General features: G+C 41.5%; 1 protein-coding gene across 1 annotated transcript in view; it reads right to left on the minus strand.

Moving 5' to 3' along the window:
- The window catches only part of LOC106914045 (uncharacterized), a 127,243-nt gene that overhangs the window by 44,626 nt on the left and 62,707 nt on the right, over window positions 1-19,910 (minus strand). The window contains exons 4-22 of the mRNA XM_088013097.1: window positions 17,494-17,592; window positions 16,538-16,636; window positions 14,430-14,615; window positions 10,942-11,040; window positions 10,040-10,138; window positions 9,856-9,954; window positions 9,083-9,280; window positions 8,721-8,819; window positions 8,514-8,612; window positions 8,333-8,431; window positions 8,057-8,254; window positions 6,242-6,340; window positions 4,856-4,954; window positions 3,205-3,402; window positions 2,849-2,947; window positions 2,197-2,295; window positions 1,865-1,963; window positions 1,674-1,769; window positions 1,045-1,117 (exon numbers count right to left, since the gene is read on the minus strand). Of these exons, the coding sequence (XP_087869223.1) occupies window positions 1,045-1,117; window positions 1,674-1,769; window positions 1,865-1,963; window positions 2,197-2,295; window positions 2,849-2,947; window positions 3,205-3,402; window positions 4,856-4,954; window positions 6,242-6,340; window positions 8,057-8,254; window positions 8,333-8,431; window positions 8,514-8,612; window positions 8,721-8,819; window positions 9,083-9,280; window positions 9,856-9,954; window positions 10,040-10,138; window positions 10,942-11,040; window positions 14,430-14,615; window positions 16,538-16,636; window positions 17,494-17,592 (2,236 nt within the window). The remainder of the gene's footprint in view (window positions 1-1,044; window positions 1,118-1,673; window positions 1,770-1,864; window positions 1,964-2,196; window positions 2,296-2,848; window positions 2,948-3,204; window positions 3,403-4,855; window positions 4,955-6,241; window positions 6,341-8,056; window positions 8,255-8,332; window positions 8,432-8,513; window positions 8,613-8,720; window positions 8,820-9,082; window positions 9,281-9,855; window positions 9,955-10,039; window positions 10,139-10,941; window positions 11,041-14,429; window positions 14,616-16,537; window positions 16,637-17,493; window positions 17,593-19,910) is intronic.

Genomic DNA, 19,910 nt, shown 5'->3' on the forward strand with positions numbered 1-19,910 from the left:
TCGGGAAGCAGGTCAGAGTCGATTGGGATGGATGGAGCTATGTACAGGGAAGTACTGGAAGGAAACTTGTTGGAGCTTTTAACAGACAGAGCATCATTTCACCTCTCACCACTAGCGTGACCTTAAACATACAACCAGAGCTACGATGGAGTGGTTTGGATTATCAGACTTCCATGTATTAGAACCGACACCTAAAGCCACTCAAAAACGTACGGAAAAGTTGAAAAAAAGTTGTTTGTAGGTGCTCCCCATCCATAAACATTAATCGAGCTTCAGCTATTTTGCAAAAAAAAAAAAAAAAAAAACTTGGTTCTACAAGAATTCACTAACAGGGACCGGATATGAATGCAGAGGATTTAGAGGTTTTTAATGGTAAAAATGTCAAAACCATGTATAATTGTCTTTCCACTTGGCAGTCATGCTCTACCTTGTGTTGATCTATCACATAAAATCCCAATAAATACAGAGAAGTTTGTAGTTTTACTGTGAGAATGGTCAAAGGGCATCGGTATTTTTGCAGAAAGTGTTCTTGACAAAGATAATCAGTGTTTGATATTCCTAGACCGGCAGAGTCGAAGGATAAAGCTTGACAGAATATAACTTTGCAGATCTCAAATAAAATGCGTGTAGCTTAAATGATGCAAAAACAAAACAAACAATAAAAACAAGATGTGGTTTCGTAGCACAAGTGGTTAATACTCTAACAGCAACTACAAACAAACCACTTCACTCAGCTGAATTATGAGTTTTGAATGGTTGCAAAGCAATGGCGGCTTAGCACAGTGAGCTAAAGATACGAAAAGAAAGCAAACGGCACAAAACAGATTCGAACTGGTCACCAGTACCTTCATCAACATCAGAAAAAGACTCTTCTCTGAGAATCTGTGGTACATTAGTCCAAACTGCGTGATTTGGATACACATACAGTTAAGTACGCAATTGTCAAAGGCATCCACCACACAATTTTTTTTTGTTTTTTTTCTTGATAAAAAAAAAACAAAAAAACCAATAAAATCTGAGATATTTTAACAATGATTCACTTACCTTCGTCATCTGACATGTCAAGAAACTCATTTATGGTCTCCGGGACATTGATTTTGTGTTTTTCTGAGGCACTCTGAATAAAAAAATAAAAAAAAAAAAAACACAAAGGGACATGACACATAGTTAGAAGTTGTTGGAGAAACATAATTCTTTCTTTCTTTTTGTTTGTATGTTCAACCACTTGACACTTGATTTTACCTTGTGCAGTCTTTTACTTCCTACCACTCAAAAAGATTGCTTCTCACTGCCCATTTTCCCCCAACTTTTCCCACTAACTTTGGCGCTGCATCGTGTGCAAACCCTTCTCCTGTGGCCCACCCTCACACTCCTCATTGAGCCTTGTGTCAATGAGATCGCTGCCGGTGACCTTGGCTAAGGAGAAGAAGCCTAAGCTCCAATCTAAGTCTTCTAATCAGGGCAACGTCCCACATGTGACACGGCGTGACGGACTAGCTTGCCGGCTCATGATGCCACATTTGCTCTCTCGCTCCATTAACTGTGCTGCCGACTGGAGGGCCAGGTTTGACTTGGACAAGCCGGCGCCGACACGATTAAGTAGTGCTTAATTGCATCGACGTAGTTTTTCTAACATTAAACAAGAAACTGCAGAGTAGAAGACAGTGTCTCACCATAGCCGAGAGGTTTTCATCAGTCATGGGCCTCAGAGTGTCCACTACGGAGATGTACCCCAGACGGTGGGCCACTGAAAGGGCAGTGTTTCCGTTCTAACCATCGTGGGGGAAAAAAAGAGAACGATATTAAAGCTCCGGAAAACACAGAAAGCACTCAGCATTTCAGCTTGTCCGTTCGGCGTTCGCACCGCGGTGAGGTCGTTGGCCGAGGCTCCGTGCTGAAGCAGCAGGTTGATGATGTGGGTGTGGCCCTGCTGAGCTGCTTGGTGGAGTGGAGTGTAGCCGTTCTAGATGGAGACAGACGCAGTCAAAACACGTGAATTGAAACAACTTCTTCTTTGGGGAACTGAGTTTGAAACTCGATGGAACGGTTAGGATTTCTTCCTCAGCTCAAACTGGTTTGAGGATAAGCTACAAGGCCGATCTTTTGTTTAAAAAAAAAAACATGAAATTGGTGCTGCTATAGATATTAAAGAGATTTAAAGTGACTGATTCTGGCTGCAACACTGAGGAGGTTCACCTTTGTTTTGGCGTTGACTTTGGCGTGGTTCTGCAGAAGAAAGTTTGCCATCTTTGCGTTGCCATAGTGACAGGCCACATGCAGGGGAGTGTATCCAATCTGCAGATGGAGGGACATGAAAGGGAAAGGAGATGAAAGGGAGGGTAGGAGGAAGTTATGGACAGTCAAAAGGAGCATGAAACATAACTTCCAATAGATATCGCTCTCTTTAGAGGTATTTCTTTTAAAAATGTGGAAAGATGCTCATCTAACCAAACTCTCAGCAGGCTATCACCGTCTTGCAAAAAAAAACAGAACGCTGCTTCATGTCTCATGTTGAGTTATGATTATGAGCACAACACTTAGAGATCAGGGCAGGAATGACCTTTCTGCTATAAACATCTGTCCTGTCAGCACAAACACTCCCCAAATAACCTTCAGCTGGGACAGATCAGCCTCAGTGGACACATACAGGTTGACTTTTTATTTCAATGGGTTTGTTTGATGCAGAACAGGGTGATCGGTAAACACATTTTGTTTATTTGAAATGTTAAAACTCTAAGTAATGTAGAAAGAATGAATCAACAACAACAACAACAAAAAAAAAACTACAAAAACCGAATAAGGCTACAGTTTTTTTTTTTTTTTGTATTTGCAGACTGGACTGTTCTACCTTTGTTTGTGAGTTGACATCAGCCTCGTTGATTACAAGGATTTCTGCAACGTTGACCTTGTCTTCCTGAGCTGCTAGGTGCAGGGGCGTGAGTCCACTCTGTGTTAAGTTAAAGTACACACACAATATAACACATGAACAAATATGTCCTGGATGTAGCTAAGAACGGAACTACAGGATAACAACTCTATTTAAAAAAAAAAAAAAAAGGAGCTCCAAAGATCCCGCTGTGGGGGAGAAAAAAAAAATAAAAATCACATTTTGTACGTTTTGGGATCAAAAGCTAAACATGTTTGTTTCAAACAACATTGGTTTATGTGTTTCCAGCAGGGATTGTAAAAACTGGCATCGGTCACCTTATTGCACACATTGACGTTAGCATTCTTGGCCAGCAGCAGGGACACGAGGTCCACGCTGCCCTCCTGCGCCGCCAGGTGAATTGGACTGATGCCCTGCCGCGTCACCGCGTTGGTGTCTGCGCCGTACTCCAGCAGTGTGGTCCCGATGTCCATTTGGTTCTTTTTGGCAGCGATGTGGAGAGGCGTGTAGCCGTTCTAGGACAAGGAAGGGGAACTGAAATACTAATTTGATGTAACTGCAGGTCATTTATAAGATCAAGATTTAGTAGACTGTCATTCCTCAAAAGCTAATTAAAGATAATCCTAGACCTAAATTAATGAAGAAAAAATTAATAAACTTCACGCTTGTTTTATACAAGAACAGGAAAAAAAACTGTTAATGGGAAAACTAGGTTGCAACCTCTCAAAAACTGCAGGTTTTCTGTCAAATCAGAGTCACTTTACCCAAGTCCAACAATACAGACATTGCAAGAACCACCATTGATTACCATAGAATGAGTGACGTAGTACAACCGACCCTTTCCCAAATATACCGGACCATGAAATAGCACAACAAACCGCACCAGTCCAAGCTGCTCAGTGAAACGAGGCATGAGTTAAATTAAATCCAGGTTTGAAACTCAAAGCCCCGTCTCTCTTCTGCTGGTCAATACTTATCAAAAGTGGACCTATGAAGAAACATTTTAGGATCTGCAACCAGGTGTGGCAAAGGCTCATTGATGCACGTTGGCTGAAACATGCTCCTAAGATAGCTAAAGATGCTAATAGTGGTTTTAATGGGACCAGTATTAGCACTGCAGGGGATTTCATTGGGAGCCGTAACGTTATGGCTGATCAGAGTATCTTCCCCTGGCGGAAACTGAGGAGGGTTTATTCAAATTTATATGCAGCTTTAGGACCCAAAAAGTAGCAAGGAGATTAAAGCTTAAAATAGAGCTAGTAAAAAAGATTAAGAGAGTGTGCAAAAGGCATCTGTCACATTCAGTAAATTTAGAACATGTTCTAAAAATATACAACTAAAGTCACACTATCTTTTTTTTTTTTTTTTTTTTTTTTTAAATTGGCCTCCTTCTAAAAATCAACTCAGAGTTACTTTTCATGGGATTTTTAAAATGGTTTTTGTTATCTGAGCTCTGAAGAAATGTACAGCTTGCATTTGTATGAAAGATTATGCAGACAGACTCCTCCTCCAGAATAACACCAGTAACAACTTCCCAGAAGTGCTTAAATTAATCCAAATGCACCCAATACTCACCCAATGTTTTATTATAAGCGAGCAGCAAAAAAAAAAAAAAAAAAAGACATGCAGGAAGGAATGACTGGGTGAGTAAAAGGAAATGAAAAATAGTCTCTCAAGTGTTGCATGATATTTTCTCTTGACAAACATTTTTTTTCTGTTCATCACTTGAGTACAAAAGCTACTGCCAAACTGTAAATCAACAAATATTTCCATGCAGAGCAAACTGCATAAAGCATCAACATTGAGAGATAAAATAAATGGCTTCCTAGAAGTTACTGAAGCCACTATTTAGGAGCTAAATAGCTAATTCAAAGTTAGCTAAAGATGACCCATCATTCTAAATCCAAACTTTACAAAAATGTAAAGTAATATTGACAATATGAGTATTTTCTGTGTCTGTGTGGATACCTTGGCGGCAGCATGAGGGGAAGATCCCTGATCCAGCAGCAACAGCGCCACTCTCTGATTATCGTAGTGAGCGGCTACATGCAGCGGAGTTAGCCCACTCTGAGACACCCACACACACAGACACACGCACAGGGCATGCAAGACAGAATATTAGAAATCACTTAGCATGTACTATTAGAAACATGCTAATCTAAAGTTAGAGCATCAAATCAACAGAACACGGAGAGAAAACTGGAGGAAGACTGGGAGAGTAAAGTAGGATGTTAGCATCTGCAAAAAAGAGGCATACCAAAGGAGAGTGTGTCATTGGTCAAATCCTTGACTTTGTTTGTTGTCTTTTTTTTCCTTTTCTTTTTTAGATTTATATTTCTTTGGTAAAGTATTTGAAATGTATGTAAAAAACTGTATGTAAAAAAACTTGTGCAAATGTATGCACAAGAATAAATGCTATGAACCTTTTCCATTTTGTCATAACTTAAACTGTGATATTAAATGAGGGACTCTGGAAGTCCCACATTTAAAATAAAAATTAAATACTATCATCAGAGGAACATTTTAGTGGTTTACCTGTTTATTTTAAAATCCTCTACAGAGCTTATTACTGCACAATAATGACTTTGGTTCCAAAACTGCAGCGTCAATCTTGCAAAACGTGCGATTTATTAAAACATGTCACAACGAGGCCGACCTGGATGCATGTGAGGATAAATTTCAGCATCAAAAAATAAAAACAGGAAGTAGGCCAGCTTTATACTGCCAAAATATACCAGAAATAGCCTGTTGGGCCATCACAAATATCCGCAGAATGACTTCAAACCTGTTTGATGAAAGCTCACAATGGAAGTGGAGTCGCCGTTTTCCCCACACGTTTAGCCTCGGTGAGTCAAACTGCATACTATTTCCCCTAATATCATTTCAAGGTAGCCCAAAAAATTCACAACAAAGCCTGGATTTAGGAGTTTGGTGTGACAACGCCATGCATTGTGGGAGCTTCATTATCATACATGAGTGCTATTAGGATAAGTGGTGGCCGACTGCCAGTGGGTCTGTCCTAAGAAAGAAAGTGTGCCAATGTGTGTGTTCGAGTGCATCAGGGGAGAAAAGGTCAATCTGCCCTCAAGCTTTACGCCACAGGAAGAGCATCTACTGTTTGTATTGGATGGAAATCAGATAATCTCACTTTGAACATTATTCCCGACACTTTGTTAAATTAGAACAAGTTGTTACACCTGCTAAAGACTTTCAGTCTTTTACTAATAATTCAGAAATACTAAAACCACCAGATCTGGACAACTTCTTTTAGTTTTTTTGGGCCTCTTTTTACCCTCTGGCAGCTTACATACAGAAACATTTTGAACAGAAAAGGCACAGTAGTTTTGTCCTCACTTTTCCTGCAGCGTCAGGCGGGGCTCTCTTCTGAAGAAGTAAACTGGCCACCTCCATCTTGCCGTACTTTGCTGCTACATGCAGCGGCGTGAACCCTTTCTGGTGGACGCAGAGCAAAAACCAATCAGTGGCGTTAAATACAATGTAAATAAGAAGAAAAGAAAGTTCATAGGGAATTTTTAATGCTTTTGTATATTAATTTACTTTAGCGATATAGCGTTTCATATAACTCTAATCACGCAACCTAAGTCTAATCTAATGGTTGTGCCATAAAAGTAATGATGCAAGAAGATTCATTTACTAAGGGTAAGATATCTGTTTAGCAACCAGATAACATAGAAGAGACTCACAATAACTCCAAGGTTTATAGAGATGAAATGTGATTAAAAAAAAAAAAAAACACATCTAACTTTTCACTGTCCAGTTTAATTTAAATAGTCGCAGCTGAAGCTTAGGTCAGGCAACTGTTTGAGAGAAACGAGGGCCAGTGAAGTATTTTTTTCTTTCATCGGTTTGATGTGTTGTCTGACTCTTGCTTAATTCGGTCCAACCGAACACTGACCCGATAATGAGCTAAGAAGGTTACTGAATGTAATTTGAGTCCAAATTGGACTAGTGAGTGGTAGCACACGGCTGCAAAAGTGATCTCAAAAAGCACAGGTATAGATGACAATATTACGGGACGGAATTGTATGTAATATGAGAATTATGTTTCCAAAGTGGTCATAAAACGTCACAATTAAGTAAAATGGATCATTAAAAAGCGACTTTGGCTGTTGTGTAAAAAAACATCAAAATGATAAGCGAACCCTAAACAGTTACTACCTACTTGAGATTTTTTTTGTCCTGCTATGACCAGAGTGATAATTAAACTTATGTCTACTTTGCTGTTATAAAGAATTAACCACACAAAAGAAACACAGTGGATCAAAAACGCTTCAGAAAGTGAGCCAAAAATGCTACAAAATGAGCAGCACTGCGGGTGTGTGTGTGTGTGTGTGTGTGTGTGTGTGTGTGTGTGCGTGTGTGTGCGTGTGTGTGTGTGTGTGTGTGTGGGGGGGTGTGTGTGTGTGTGTGTGTGTGTGTGTGTGTGTGTGTGTGGAGATATTTAAAGACATTTGGTCATATTTTCCAAAGGAATGTGGGACTCCCACAGATTCCCGCTTGCACTGAAACACATGACCTCCTTTCTTTCTGACTGCCTACAGTCAGCATCCACACACAGTGAGGGAGAAGACAGGCTCCTGGATGGAGAAGCTGCTCTTAACAGAATTGCTCGGTAAACATCACACATTAACTCGTAGTTACTGAACTCCAATTCCTCTCCTCTTACATGCAGCTGCATCCATTTCTTGCTCGGTATCCGCTGGAATCCCCAGAGGTACAGAGTGAGTGAGTGTTGACGAGAAAGAGCCCACCACGGGGTTCACCCTCCATTAATCTGCTCCACCGATAGAGGTGACCTTTAAAAACAGCCCCCAGCTACACATCGCACACTTCCACAAACCGGCTGCATTAATTCTTCTCCTCATCTCTTTTTTCTGACCTCGATCTTTACTTGGATATGCGATCTCAGCTAGAACCAAAAATCATAGTTAACTCCAGGAAATGTTTTAAATAACAATCCTGATGTTACAAATCTCCCCTCCCCCGCCCCCAAAACATACAATTGTCAGAATCGAAATTGGATGTGGAACAGAAAACAGGGACAAGCAGCCCGGAGGCCCACTAGTGGGGAAGTGTGGTACTGAAACCGGAGGACCTCCGTTCTGTTTCCTGAGTGTCTGCGTTTCACCTGACCTCTGTGGGATTTACCTTTGTGGAGGAGGAAAGCGAGGCACCGTTCTCCAGCAGCATGGAGGCGACATCCTGGTGCCCTTCGCGGGCGGCCAGGTGAAGGGGCGTGTAACCTGAAGTGGTGGCAGAGTTGGCAGAGGCACCACAATGCAGCAGCTGCTGGACGATGTCAACCTTTCCCAGCCGACTGGAGATGTGCAATGCTGTCTGGTCGTCCTACACGCGGAGCGACGAGGTGACCGTTAGCGTTATTCACTGGACTGAGTGAATCATAGTGAGGCGCTTTGCACTAACCTTGGACTTGGTGTCCACCTTGGCTCCGTTCTTCAGCAGGTAACGAACTACATCTGCCTGGCCGGCCCTCGCCGCCATGTGGAGAGCCGTTTCCCCTCGCTGGAGGAAACAAACACAACGCGTTTCAAGTCGAAGTTGGACAAAACCCAGAATCAGCATCATTTAGATATCATCCACTCACAACGTTGGTGGTGTTGGGCGACGCTCCGTGGCGTGTAAGTGCGTGGACGATGTTCTCATGGCCCATGAAGGCTGCCACGTGGATCGGCGTTAGGCCAGACTGCATGGAAACAGTAACGATTCAAATATCTGTCTGTAAAGCACGTCAAGCTTGAAGAGCAAAGCAAATTGGATTTTGTTGGAACTGCGCTCCGGCTCGGTGTTGCACCTCTGTTACAGCCTGTATGGACGCCCCGTGTTTCAGCAAAAGCTCCATCACTTTTACTCTGTTCTTCTTGCAAGCGATGTGAAGCGGAGTGAAGCCGTTCTAGAAAGGGAGAAATTTAATGTTACAGTGACATCTAGTCAACGTTGGACGTTTTGCAGGAGGTCTTCTAAAACTATTGATACATATTTGTGATCAATGTTCAATTGAAACACCGAGTTGAGTTTATGATTCAACTATTTGGCCTGGACTGCCACCTCTGATTAAGAGCATGCATCAAAATAACTTGGTTTTGGTTCACAAACTAAAATTCAACAATCATATTAACCCATTTTGAGCATAGCATGCTCCCACATTGTTCGCACCAGAGCTTTTGCATTGGGATTGGCCTTCTTGTCCACGATGAGCTTGGCCACCTTGTAGTGGCCGCAGTGCGCGGCGACATGCAGCGCCGTCAGGTAGTCGTTGGTGACGTCGTCCACTGGCACATCATGCTGCAGCAGGAGCTGGACGCAGTTCAGGTGGTCCCCCTGAGTGGCCATGTGCAGCGGCGACAGGCCGTTCTACAAGGCGTCGGAGAGAGGCAGAGAGAACAGAGAACAGGAGAGGGGAGGAGACGGAGAGATCCAGACAAAGAGAGAGAGAGAGAGAGAGAGAGAAAAGAAAAAAAACAGACGCACGCAGACAGACACGTACACAGGTGGACAGACAGACAACACGCAGTTAGGACGCAGTCGTGCGCTTGTACAGGTAAAACTGCGAAGGAAGTTGCTGTTACAGAAGCATTGTTATAACGAGGTCATTACAACAATGTCTATGTTGTTACACTGGTCGTCCTGCGCGGTCAAACGGCAGGGTTTACGCAGCGAGGACAGGCTGCTCTGGAGAAGTCGCACAGACGTTATGGAGACAATGCGACAACGCTACAGCAACAGTTCTGCTGTCTGATTGGATAACAGATTTCAAATCGCTCTGTGTGATTAGAGGAGCTGATTGAAACAAACGTGTCAGTGTTATTGATGAAGGTATGACTTACTAAGACCTATGTTTAACAGCCAAGAACAAATGTGATGTCTTTGTGACCTCTTCCTTTAACGAGCAAAGCGTCGGCTCACAAGCTTATCATTCGGGTAGCTACCTTGGTCTTGGACAGGATGGGTGCTCCTCGGTCCAAAAGGATTTCTACCACCTGCTCGTGGCCGCTCCTCGCTCCACAGTGAAGAGGCGTCAGACCATCCTGAAAACATATCGATCCATAAATATTCATCCCCTTTATTATACATTACAAGGTCTTTCATGGATAAATTGTAGTCTAGTCTCACCTTGGTCTTTGCATCTATTTTGGACCCTCTGTCTAGTAGTAACTTCACCATGTTGCTGTTGCCCCTTTTTGATGCCACGTGAAGCGGAGTAATGTCGTTCTGATAGAAAAATAGGAATGTTTCTGAAAATATTTAACCGCAAATTGATGTACCTCTTATTTGCCAAAAGCACCAGTTGAATAAAACTGTAATTAAAGCATTTGATCATTTAGCCATTTCTCATTTAACCAGCAATTTCAACAATTAAACAACCATAGGCCAACCCCTCAGTGAAAACAAATGGTGTAAATTCAAAAACAAGCATCTGCTGAGCCTCTTCCTTGGGTGAGTCTAACTATTCCTTCTGCTCTGGCAAGACGTTGTAGACGTGTAATCAGTGTCAAAATCGGCACAAACACCAGCAACCCCTTAAAACAGCAGCCAACACCCAGTAATTAGGCCCCTATTAAATATGGTGCAGGCAACATCTGATGAGGCAGAGAATTTGGTGGCACTTGCCCTCAGATCTAATAGTGTTGCTGTGGAAAATATTTACAGGATTATTTTGGAGGAACTAAGCAGGTGTATTTGATGTAATGAAATGTAATTGTGCAGAGTAAAACCTATGAAATCTACAAGAAATGCAAAAAGGCCATTAAAGAGGCAGAGTTTGATTTTGTCCCTTCATAGCCCCTATAGTGTCATCCATGTTGCATCAAAGTAGTAAAGACGACCTTTTTGGTTTATAATCAACCTTTTCTGATGCCATGGTATTTATTGTCATGTGTCTTTCCTCGCTGACAATATTGTTAACAAAGTAAAGATAGAAATGAAAAGAATGTCTCTGTTGCCTGAGCTGGTTTGTCTCTGTACTGGAAGCTGGTAATACCCCCACCAGACAGCAGAGGGCAGAGTAAACTCACTCGAGCCATGAAGTCCACAGCAGCCCCTCGGTTAAGCAGCAACGTGGCCACGTTAATGTTGCCATAATGAGCTGCGATGTGCAGGGGAGTGAAGCCGCTCTGAGGATTGAGGAAAAAACAACAACCAGACAAACAGACACGTTATGTTAGAAAATATTTCAACCAAATCATCAAAAGAAGTCTGAATCTCAGCTTTTTGTCTACATTAAACAAGGACAAATTCATGGTCACTAACACTTGACGTTTTCACTAAGAGAAAGTCTGTACAGATGTGGGTCTAGCTACGTGCTAATCAACATTAGCGCCTCCCCTCTCATAGATATGCGTCTTTAAGAGCTGATGGTATAAAATCTAAAGCAGAGCTTTAAATGATTTAGAATTTTTTTTAAGTAAAAATAAAATTATTTAAAAAATAAACCTCAGTTTTTATATTTCCTCATTCTCTATTGTTGTTTTATTTTCATCATCTTATTATCATAATTAGTACAATTATTATTATTATTATTATTATTATTATTATTATTTGTCTGTCTAAATAATTAGGTCATTGTGAATGCACGCCTCTTGTGGTTTTATGTCCATCCTTCTGTTTTAACATCTATAAATTAATGTCTATAAATAAAGTTTGAGTGACTGATTAAACGTTTTGACATTCTAACCATTTTACTGATGAAAACCACTACACTAGAAATTAACTACAAATCCAGCTCCTTACATTTTAAATGGCAGGCATCATGTAGGATTACATTGTTAGTTAAAACTGCTGCTAAAGCCAGAAAAACAAAAACAAAAACAAAAAACAACAACTGGCAACCAAATAACTGAGGGAATCTTGCACAAAGATTTTTAGGTACTAAAATTAAAAACTTACTATGTATTAGCAAGGCAGAAGTTTCACACTGAATATATGTAAAACACTACAGTTGCAATCAATTTGAGATGTTTTTAATTGATATTTAAACATGAAATTGTCATCTGACCCTTAAAAAAAATTGTGAGTCAGTGATAAACTAATAGAACCATCAAAAGCCCTTCATCAGTCTGAACATTAAGCACATTTGTTGACCACGATGCTCAAGCTTCAGGTCAGCAAAGCCATTTTTGGGTGAATCATACCAGATGACTGTCAGGCCTGCCAATGGCAGAAATAAAGCCAAGCCAAACAGGCTCACACAGGAGGTGGCCACCTGGTTTTGGTGTGACAAAGGGGCCCTGGTTATCGCAGAAGCAGCGTCATGTTTGTTGCTTTGGTCCCATGCAAAATGCTTCAAGTGGACGAATTTAGGACTAGAAGTGCAGTGCCTTGCGAAAGTATCCATGTCCTTTGGCCGTTTTGCTGTTTTATGAGCAGAAACGTTAGTATATTTCATCTGGATTTTATTTGATAGACCAAGGCACAGCAGAGCAGGATTGTGAAGTGGAAGGATGATCATTGGTTTTCAAGGTTATTAAGTAGATGAAAATATGTAAACACCTAAATAACTACTGCATGTTCCATTTCAGAATAAATATAGCTGATATTTCAATTGAGAGCAGATCCGTCTTTGTAAAATACAAATCTGTTGTTAAAAAAAAGTCTTTTGAAGTCCTGTTTGTGGTTTACCATGAGCCATGCGGTGCCACGAACTTTCCAGCAAACATGCAAACCAAGATGTGTGGCACATTAACCCCACAGTGAGACATGGTGGTGGTGGTGGCTGCATTACGTTTTGGGTTTTTTAAGGATCTAAGGTAAGACTTAAAAAAAACACAAAAAAACATGCCCACATATGTTTTCCAACCAATCTCACTGGCCTGAGTCTTCACAGAGATGAAAAAATGGCAAAGGCTTTAGCCTCTAGATGTGCAAAGCTGATGGAGAAACATCTGCTCAGGATTTCGAGTCGTAACTGCAGCAAAAGGTTGTTCTGCAACCGGTCGACGCAGGTTTAAAAATGGAAAATAAAAAACAAAGATGCATTTTCCACTTCAAGTATGTTCCTCTGTGCTGGTTCGTCACATAAAACTGTAACAAAAATGCATTGAAGTCAAAATGTGAAAAAGTTGAGCGAATCCTTTTGCGAGGCACTGTATGCTAAAGACCGAGTTCTTCTGCTCTAGCAACAGACTGAGCGGCTGTTGCTAGACAGCGAGACGTTTTACAGCTTAAAGGGGTTGTTGCCATGCAGGTTATAGACAAACTGCAGCTTCTCAGTGGATGATAACCACTTCTCATGCGGTCACTGGTTATCATGTCGACCAGTTTCATGGACACATTAAGACAACATTTCTGTCAACATTCGCAAATCATTTGCCAAAAATAAAAGAAAAAAATCTTTGACATTTTTGGACACCATGAAACCATTTAAATCAAGGAAAACCTTGATACCCAAGCCTCTATAGCTCCAGATTTTACTTTCTCTTTTACATTTTGGTATAAACATGCTTTTTTTTTTTTACTTTGACTCTTCTCCATGATTTGAGGTATACACCATAATGAAGCAATGAAGAGGAGGAAGACATGAGCTAAAATGGAGAACGGGGGGATATAATATAGGGCTGCAGAAACACAACTGCATCAGGTCGGGGGGCACTGAAGTGATTGTTATTTGTTTTTATGGACTGTAATGAGGAAACTACATAATGTACAGATATATATGTGTACCTCTGTTGTTCTATTCACCATCATCTACAGAGTCAGCCAAAAGAAGAGAGAATGGGCAGTTAGTGAGAAAAAAAAAAAGCAGAAAAGGCAAAGAGGAGAGAAGGAGCTCAGTGAGAAATAATGTACCCTGAGTCTACTTTGCATAAGATTTCCGGCTTGAGGACAGAGTAGCTTACAATAAAATACCTGCAGAATCGTGCTGAATTTATAGCGCTTTGAAAACATTCAAATAGTTTAAAACAAAGAACAAAAAAAAGAGGGATAAATGGAGATCTTTGCAAATTAATGTAGCTATGATGCATTTTGAGTGCTTTGAGGTCGGATTTTCTAAATTCCAGTTTGAAATACGACAAAAGCTCCACCTGAAGTCGGGAATCTTGACTGGGACGATCGGACATCCTTATGTCGTCTTAAATTCAGCATCCAATATGTCTGCCGTGCATCCAAAAGGTCGAGAACGTTGCTGGTATGAACTAATAGTTCTTTGATGGTCTGTAACACCGTTAGTAGGCATGTTTTTTTCACTATATGAAAACATAAAATTGAAAAAAAAAAGACTATTATCGCACGTATTGTCTTGTTTTAGTTAACACCAACGCAGATAGTAAATCACTGTCCCAATCAGTAATCAAGTTTCCTCCAAATCACTTTACTTCTTTCTCCTTTTTGCCAGAAATAAAAATAATATAAATAATTGCAACAAATTCCAATAACAGGAAAGAAAAGAAAGCAAGAGACAAAACAAATAGAAAAACGCAAAGTCATTTGAGTTCAAACAAAAAAATCTGACATTAACCAGCCGACCGAAGGACCCAGATCAGAGCTGAACTTCCCCAACGCTCACCTTGGACTCCACATCGGCGTTGTGGTCGTTCTGCAGGAGCAGGGCCGCGGCCTTGGTGTCGTCCTTGCGTGCGGCGATGTGCAGGGCAGGCAGACGCACCTTGCCCTTTGTATCGTTCTCCAGCAGCAGGGAGACCACCTGGTCATGGCCCTGCTGGAGGGCCACCGCCAGAGGGGTGAAGCCGTCCTGCACACGAGGGGACAGAGAAGGTCACCGATGCCAAACAGAGAAATGCTTCACTTAGAGGTGGAATGGATGACGAGTGGCAGGTTGATGGTAGTGAAGCAGGTTTTAGAGCAGAATATGTAGAGATGTTGCTCGCACATTTTTACATGTCTGACTTGCTGTTGGAGCGCGGGGCAAAGAGACACAAAATACAAGTTTAACAAATGAAGTCAAGCTGGATTTGTTTAAAAGACGGAGTTTACATTTAGAGTGTGTCTGAGTAGTTGGGATTTTTTGAAACGAGGTCCTATGAAGTCATTGTTGAAAGGATTTCCTCTAACCCTACAATAGAAAGACATCAAACTCTAGTGAGTGTTGTCTAATGGTCTTCTCTACAAAGGATGCATTTACTTGCAGAAAAGTGAACACTGGAGGTCAGTGTAGCTGGTTGGTGGATATTAACTGTGCACATCTTCTGATCTGCGTGGTTTGGATGCATCCCTGCTTCCAAGACAGATGAGTTAATAACTAGAGACACCTGATCGATATATGATATAGTAATGAACAAACCATTAATAAACCATTTATTAAATTTAGATGTGTTGCACCAGAGGAATATTTGAAAAAAAAAAAAGGACATCTGTTTTTGAAGATTTGAGTTAGAAACTCTTTATCTAATTTTTTTTTTAAAATCTGTCACTGATTTTACTATTTCATTAATTTTAGCATAGTTGAACAAGGTTGATGTTGTTGAAGACTACTGCCTGATCAACTGTGATAAAAAACAACAACCATAAGATCCCCAAAGTACAGGAAGATACAATCTGTTGCCTATGGATACATAACAGCCTCATTCTCCACCAGGCTAGTTTTGTTAGCAATTACGTCTAAGAAAAACCGAATACCTGTCTCTCATGATTGTGTAAATATTTAATATAGCATTACATTCAGAGTAATTCAATATTTTCACAGTGAGTTTCTTTAACTTAAACAAATGGTGGTCCGTCTGACACCTACTCCAACAGCAAACAATTTCTACAAACTCGGGGCCATAAGAAATATTTCTACCACAGGTACAGAAATCCTTACTGATAACTTCACAGAACCTCGGTTTCAAAAAAATTTAACCAATTATTTACAACTGGTGGTGACATATTTCACACTAATCCTGCAAAGCTCTGATGGGGGGAAAAAAATCCATAATTAATGAGTTATAATACTTTCCAGCAAATCAAGAAGCTGGATTTTTCATTATTTGCAAACTTTCTTCAAATATAGCATAACTGCATCATGTGGTCCATTCAGCTCATCAGATATGTTACACAAATACAGGTGATTCAATGGTGTGTGTTACATAAGTCAGAGGGATGTCCCATTTTGTAGCACGTAGCTGTATACTGCCTTCTGCTTTAGCACTAGCAGCTACACCTATCCCTGTTTGTGTTTGTGTGTTTGAGTCCCACAGACTGAGTGGTGTTAAATCACGGCAGCAGAAGTGGAGGAGAGGCAGCAAGCGGAGCCGACCACGTCTCGTGACCGACTCAAGGTCACTCTGCCTCCACCAACATACACTACCAATCAATGAGGCTCTGCCATGGCCCTCACGAAGAGATGGGGGGAGAGAGAGGGAGTGGGAACAGGAGGGCAGGAGGAGACAAACAGAGTGATGATGTGAGACAGAGAGGATGAGGGGAAACGCCGCGGCAGCAAACAGCCGAGAGGATGGAGAGACAGACGGAGACACAGGAAGGTTCAGAGTGAGTGGTTGGGGGAGGGGGGTGGGACAAGAAAAAGGAGGAGAGGAGAGGAACGTAGATAGTACAACAGCTGTGAAGACCACAAGTGACTGAGGCGAACGCATGGAGACGAACTCTACGACAGCACTGACACAGAAACGCACCACCGAACCGGCGTGCGAGTAGGACGCACGCGCACACGTTTACCTCGGTGGCGATGCTCTGGCTGGCGTTGTTCTCCAGAAGGAACCGCACCACCTCCAGGTGGTTCTCCTGCGCCGCCATGTAGAGAGGGGTGAAGCCATTCTGCACACAGCCCAGAGTCAAAAAACAAAAACAAGCAAACAAAAAAAAAAAAACACAGGCACACAAGCAGTTACAGTTACAAACAGGTCAACACAAGGGACTTGTTCAAGATCACTGGATCTTCAACCAAATAATTCACTTCAGGAAAATATCATCAGCCCGTAAGATGGGCTGTAATTACTCAAAATGCAGCTGTATTTTGTTCAGACTCAGCCAATATTTCTGACATCAGTGACAAAAATCAAGCCAAAACAAAAACATCCTCACAAACACCCTTAAGGTAATACTCGTGTCTTGTTTTTGGCTCTATCTGCTGTAACGGAGGAATGTCCAACCCCAGTTCTGAAGAGACACTGTCCTGCAGCTGTTAGACGCATTCATGCTTTAGCATGCTTCAATCAAGAAACTAAAAAGCCTCCTTAACGTGCCATTAAAGTGCTGCGGAGGTGTGGTAACGAGCCATCCGCTGTATCCGGGTGTTCCTGGAACAGCGGTGCATTTAAGAGCTGCTGCACGGCGTCTCTCAAGCAGGGAGCTGGAGACCCCTGCTTCAAGAGAAGCAGTCAGACTTCTCGTCACTTCTCACCTTGATCTGACAGAGTTAAATGTAAAATGCACGGACAGCGGTTTTCCGCAGAGGCCTAGATGGCAATTTGCCACCTACTGTCAGTAACATCCTTTCCACTGAGTGATTCCCACAATGTCACTCACTGCCTGATACACTATCAGGCCCAACAAATGCGTGCATCAGTGAGAGTGTGATTACATTATACTGGCTTCAGGTCAACGGAGCAGGGCGACCTTAGTTTCTTTTTTTTATTTTTATCTGTAGGTGAATGTTTGTGTTCGTGTCCCACCTGAGATTGTGCGTTGACGTTGGCTCCATTGGTAACCAGCTCTTTGACGACTTCCGCCTGGCCAGCCAGCGAGGCTATGTGCAGAGCAGTGTTTCCTTTCTGGATTACACACAACAGCCAAGGGAATGCACGTTAAGCTCTGGCCCACCTGTCCGACCAGTTTTGCTCTTTGTCACCGTGGGTCGCATCCATGTGATCTAGTAAATCCCATCCCCGCCGATCACATGCTTGAACTGGTATTTGGGGACTCTGGGATCCCTCCTCCCCCGCTAGCTGCACTGCCAACAATGTGTCACTTCCGATCCCGACATCCCACACGTAAATGAGACGCGGCCCAAAAATAAAACCTCGCCAACCTTCTACGAATGTGTCCGGGTCAGAGTGAAGGCAGAGCTGACCTTCACATTGTCCTCTGGCTATATGATATGGAATGAGCTTGTGGACAAAACAGCGATTGGTCACGTTCACCGCGTTCAGTCGCAGTGAATTTAACATCTGATATTCAAAGCAGACTCAGAAAAAGTACAAGTGACAAGTTATAGGTAGCGACTTGACCACTTGAAATGCCATTGCAACTACAAGCTTCAATGTGTTTTACTGTTATCTCATGGGAGAGAAGAAAACCAATTTAGAGCAACATATAATTGCAGAAATAGTGGAAAGAATACAGTTTGTTTTTTTTTTGCAAATAAAAAGACTAAAAAGTATGGCGTACATTATTCAATGAATCAAAGTCGAGCACGACATTGTATTTTCTCCCCAACTAGAGCAGAACAATGTCAGAAGGCTGGCTACACAACAACATCAGAAATCTCTAAATCAAGGTGTCCTCTCTACTACCCATAAAAGCTGAGCCAAATCCTAACATCTGATGACATTAAGATGCACGCAGCATCCAGACTAATCCCTAAGAATCCTCAGGGTCACAGTACAGAGATATTTTAATTGGAGATTTTCTCCTTGATCTTAAATATTTTATTGCGTCTCATGTTTATGTCAGCGCCAGGCGGGCGGCCCGGGGCAGACACGCCGAACCAGTCGACAAAATGGGAATAAAAAGCCTTCGAGGTACAAATGTGAATAATGTTTCCGTTGGCTCCGCTTCTGAACCCTTTTCCACGTCAGAATAGTGATGTGATATCTTTTTGAGTATAGGATATCCATTTATGCAGCATATAAAGTAACCTGCCTCCGCTCCTTGTGTTTGACTTGCTTTATGCAGTTGTATGGAAATCTGTTTTTCCTGTTACGGTTTTTATTCTGTTGTTTTTTGGGGGCTCACTTAAATGTTTCAAATAAACAAGCTGTAATGTCAGACAAGGCATCCCAAATAAATATAAAAAGCAGTTTTTAAATGTCGACTTCATTTGCTCCAGGAAGACGTCAAACCAACCCGACTTCATGTGAAAACTAACAGCTGGTTGTGAAACCCTTGGTGAAAACGGCTACCATGTAGTAACTGGCAATGAATCTTTTATATCTCTGTGGAGGAAATATTGCCTCACTCTCCTTGACAAAATTGTTTTTTCTTTCATAGAGGGTTTTCAAACATCAGCAGCCCGTTTAAGGTCATGGACGAAAGTTTACACTTTGATTTTGTGTTTCTGAGCCATTTGCAGCTGGTGTTGCTCGAATATTCTGTTACAAAAGCTACATTTGTGAGAGAGTAACGTCAAAAACTGAAAGCTGGACAATTTCTGGCAAAACAAAACTCACGGTTAAACCAGTTACGTTAAGTTGTCCAAGTCCTGGTGCAGTATACTCTCATTTCTGCTGTACACCCTCTCATATATAATTATGTTACACTTTTCCCAAAACGTCTAGGGGATCATCAGGATGTTTTTTGGTAAACTTGAGACGAGCCTTTGTGAGATTTTCTTTTTGTTTTGGTCAGCAGTGGTTTTCATCTCGAAGCTCTCCACTGCCTGGCATTTCTTCCGTCTCTTTCTTATTGCTGAATCACAAACACCGACCTTAAATGAGGAGAGTGAGACGTGATTTTTTTTTAAAAATATATTTTGGATTCATTTTTGACCTCCTGGATGAATTGTTGATCCACTCTTAGATTAAGTTTGGTAAGCAGGGCCACTCCTAGGAATGTCCCATGTTTTCTCCATTTGTTACAGCTTTCACTGCGGTTCACTGGAGTCCTCAGAAATGGCTTTATAACACTTTCCAGACTGATAAACATCTATTACCCTACTTCATGCAGTCAGACATTTCTTAATGAACTGATTTATTTATCCTACAGGTCTGGTAGTAATTGCTTTCAGCTTTCCGAAATGTGACTAATTACTGTAACTTTATGATTTTGTAAATTGAAACTGCATTTTGTATTTGCTTAGATTATCTGCATCTGATATCCATTTTTTTGATGATGATGATGAGAAATGTTTGTATCAAAAAGCAAAAAGCGA

This window comes from Poecilia mexicana, unplaced genomic scaffold, assembly GCF_051168715.1.
Source record: "Poecilia mexicana isolate PSO_F unplaced genomic scaffold, ASM5116871v1 scaffold_15, whole genome shotgun sequence".
NCBI lineage: Eukaryota > Metazoa > Chordata > Actinopteri > Cyprinodontiformes > Poeciliidae > Poecilia > Poecilia mexicana.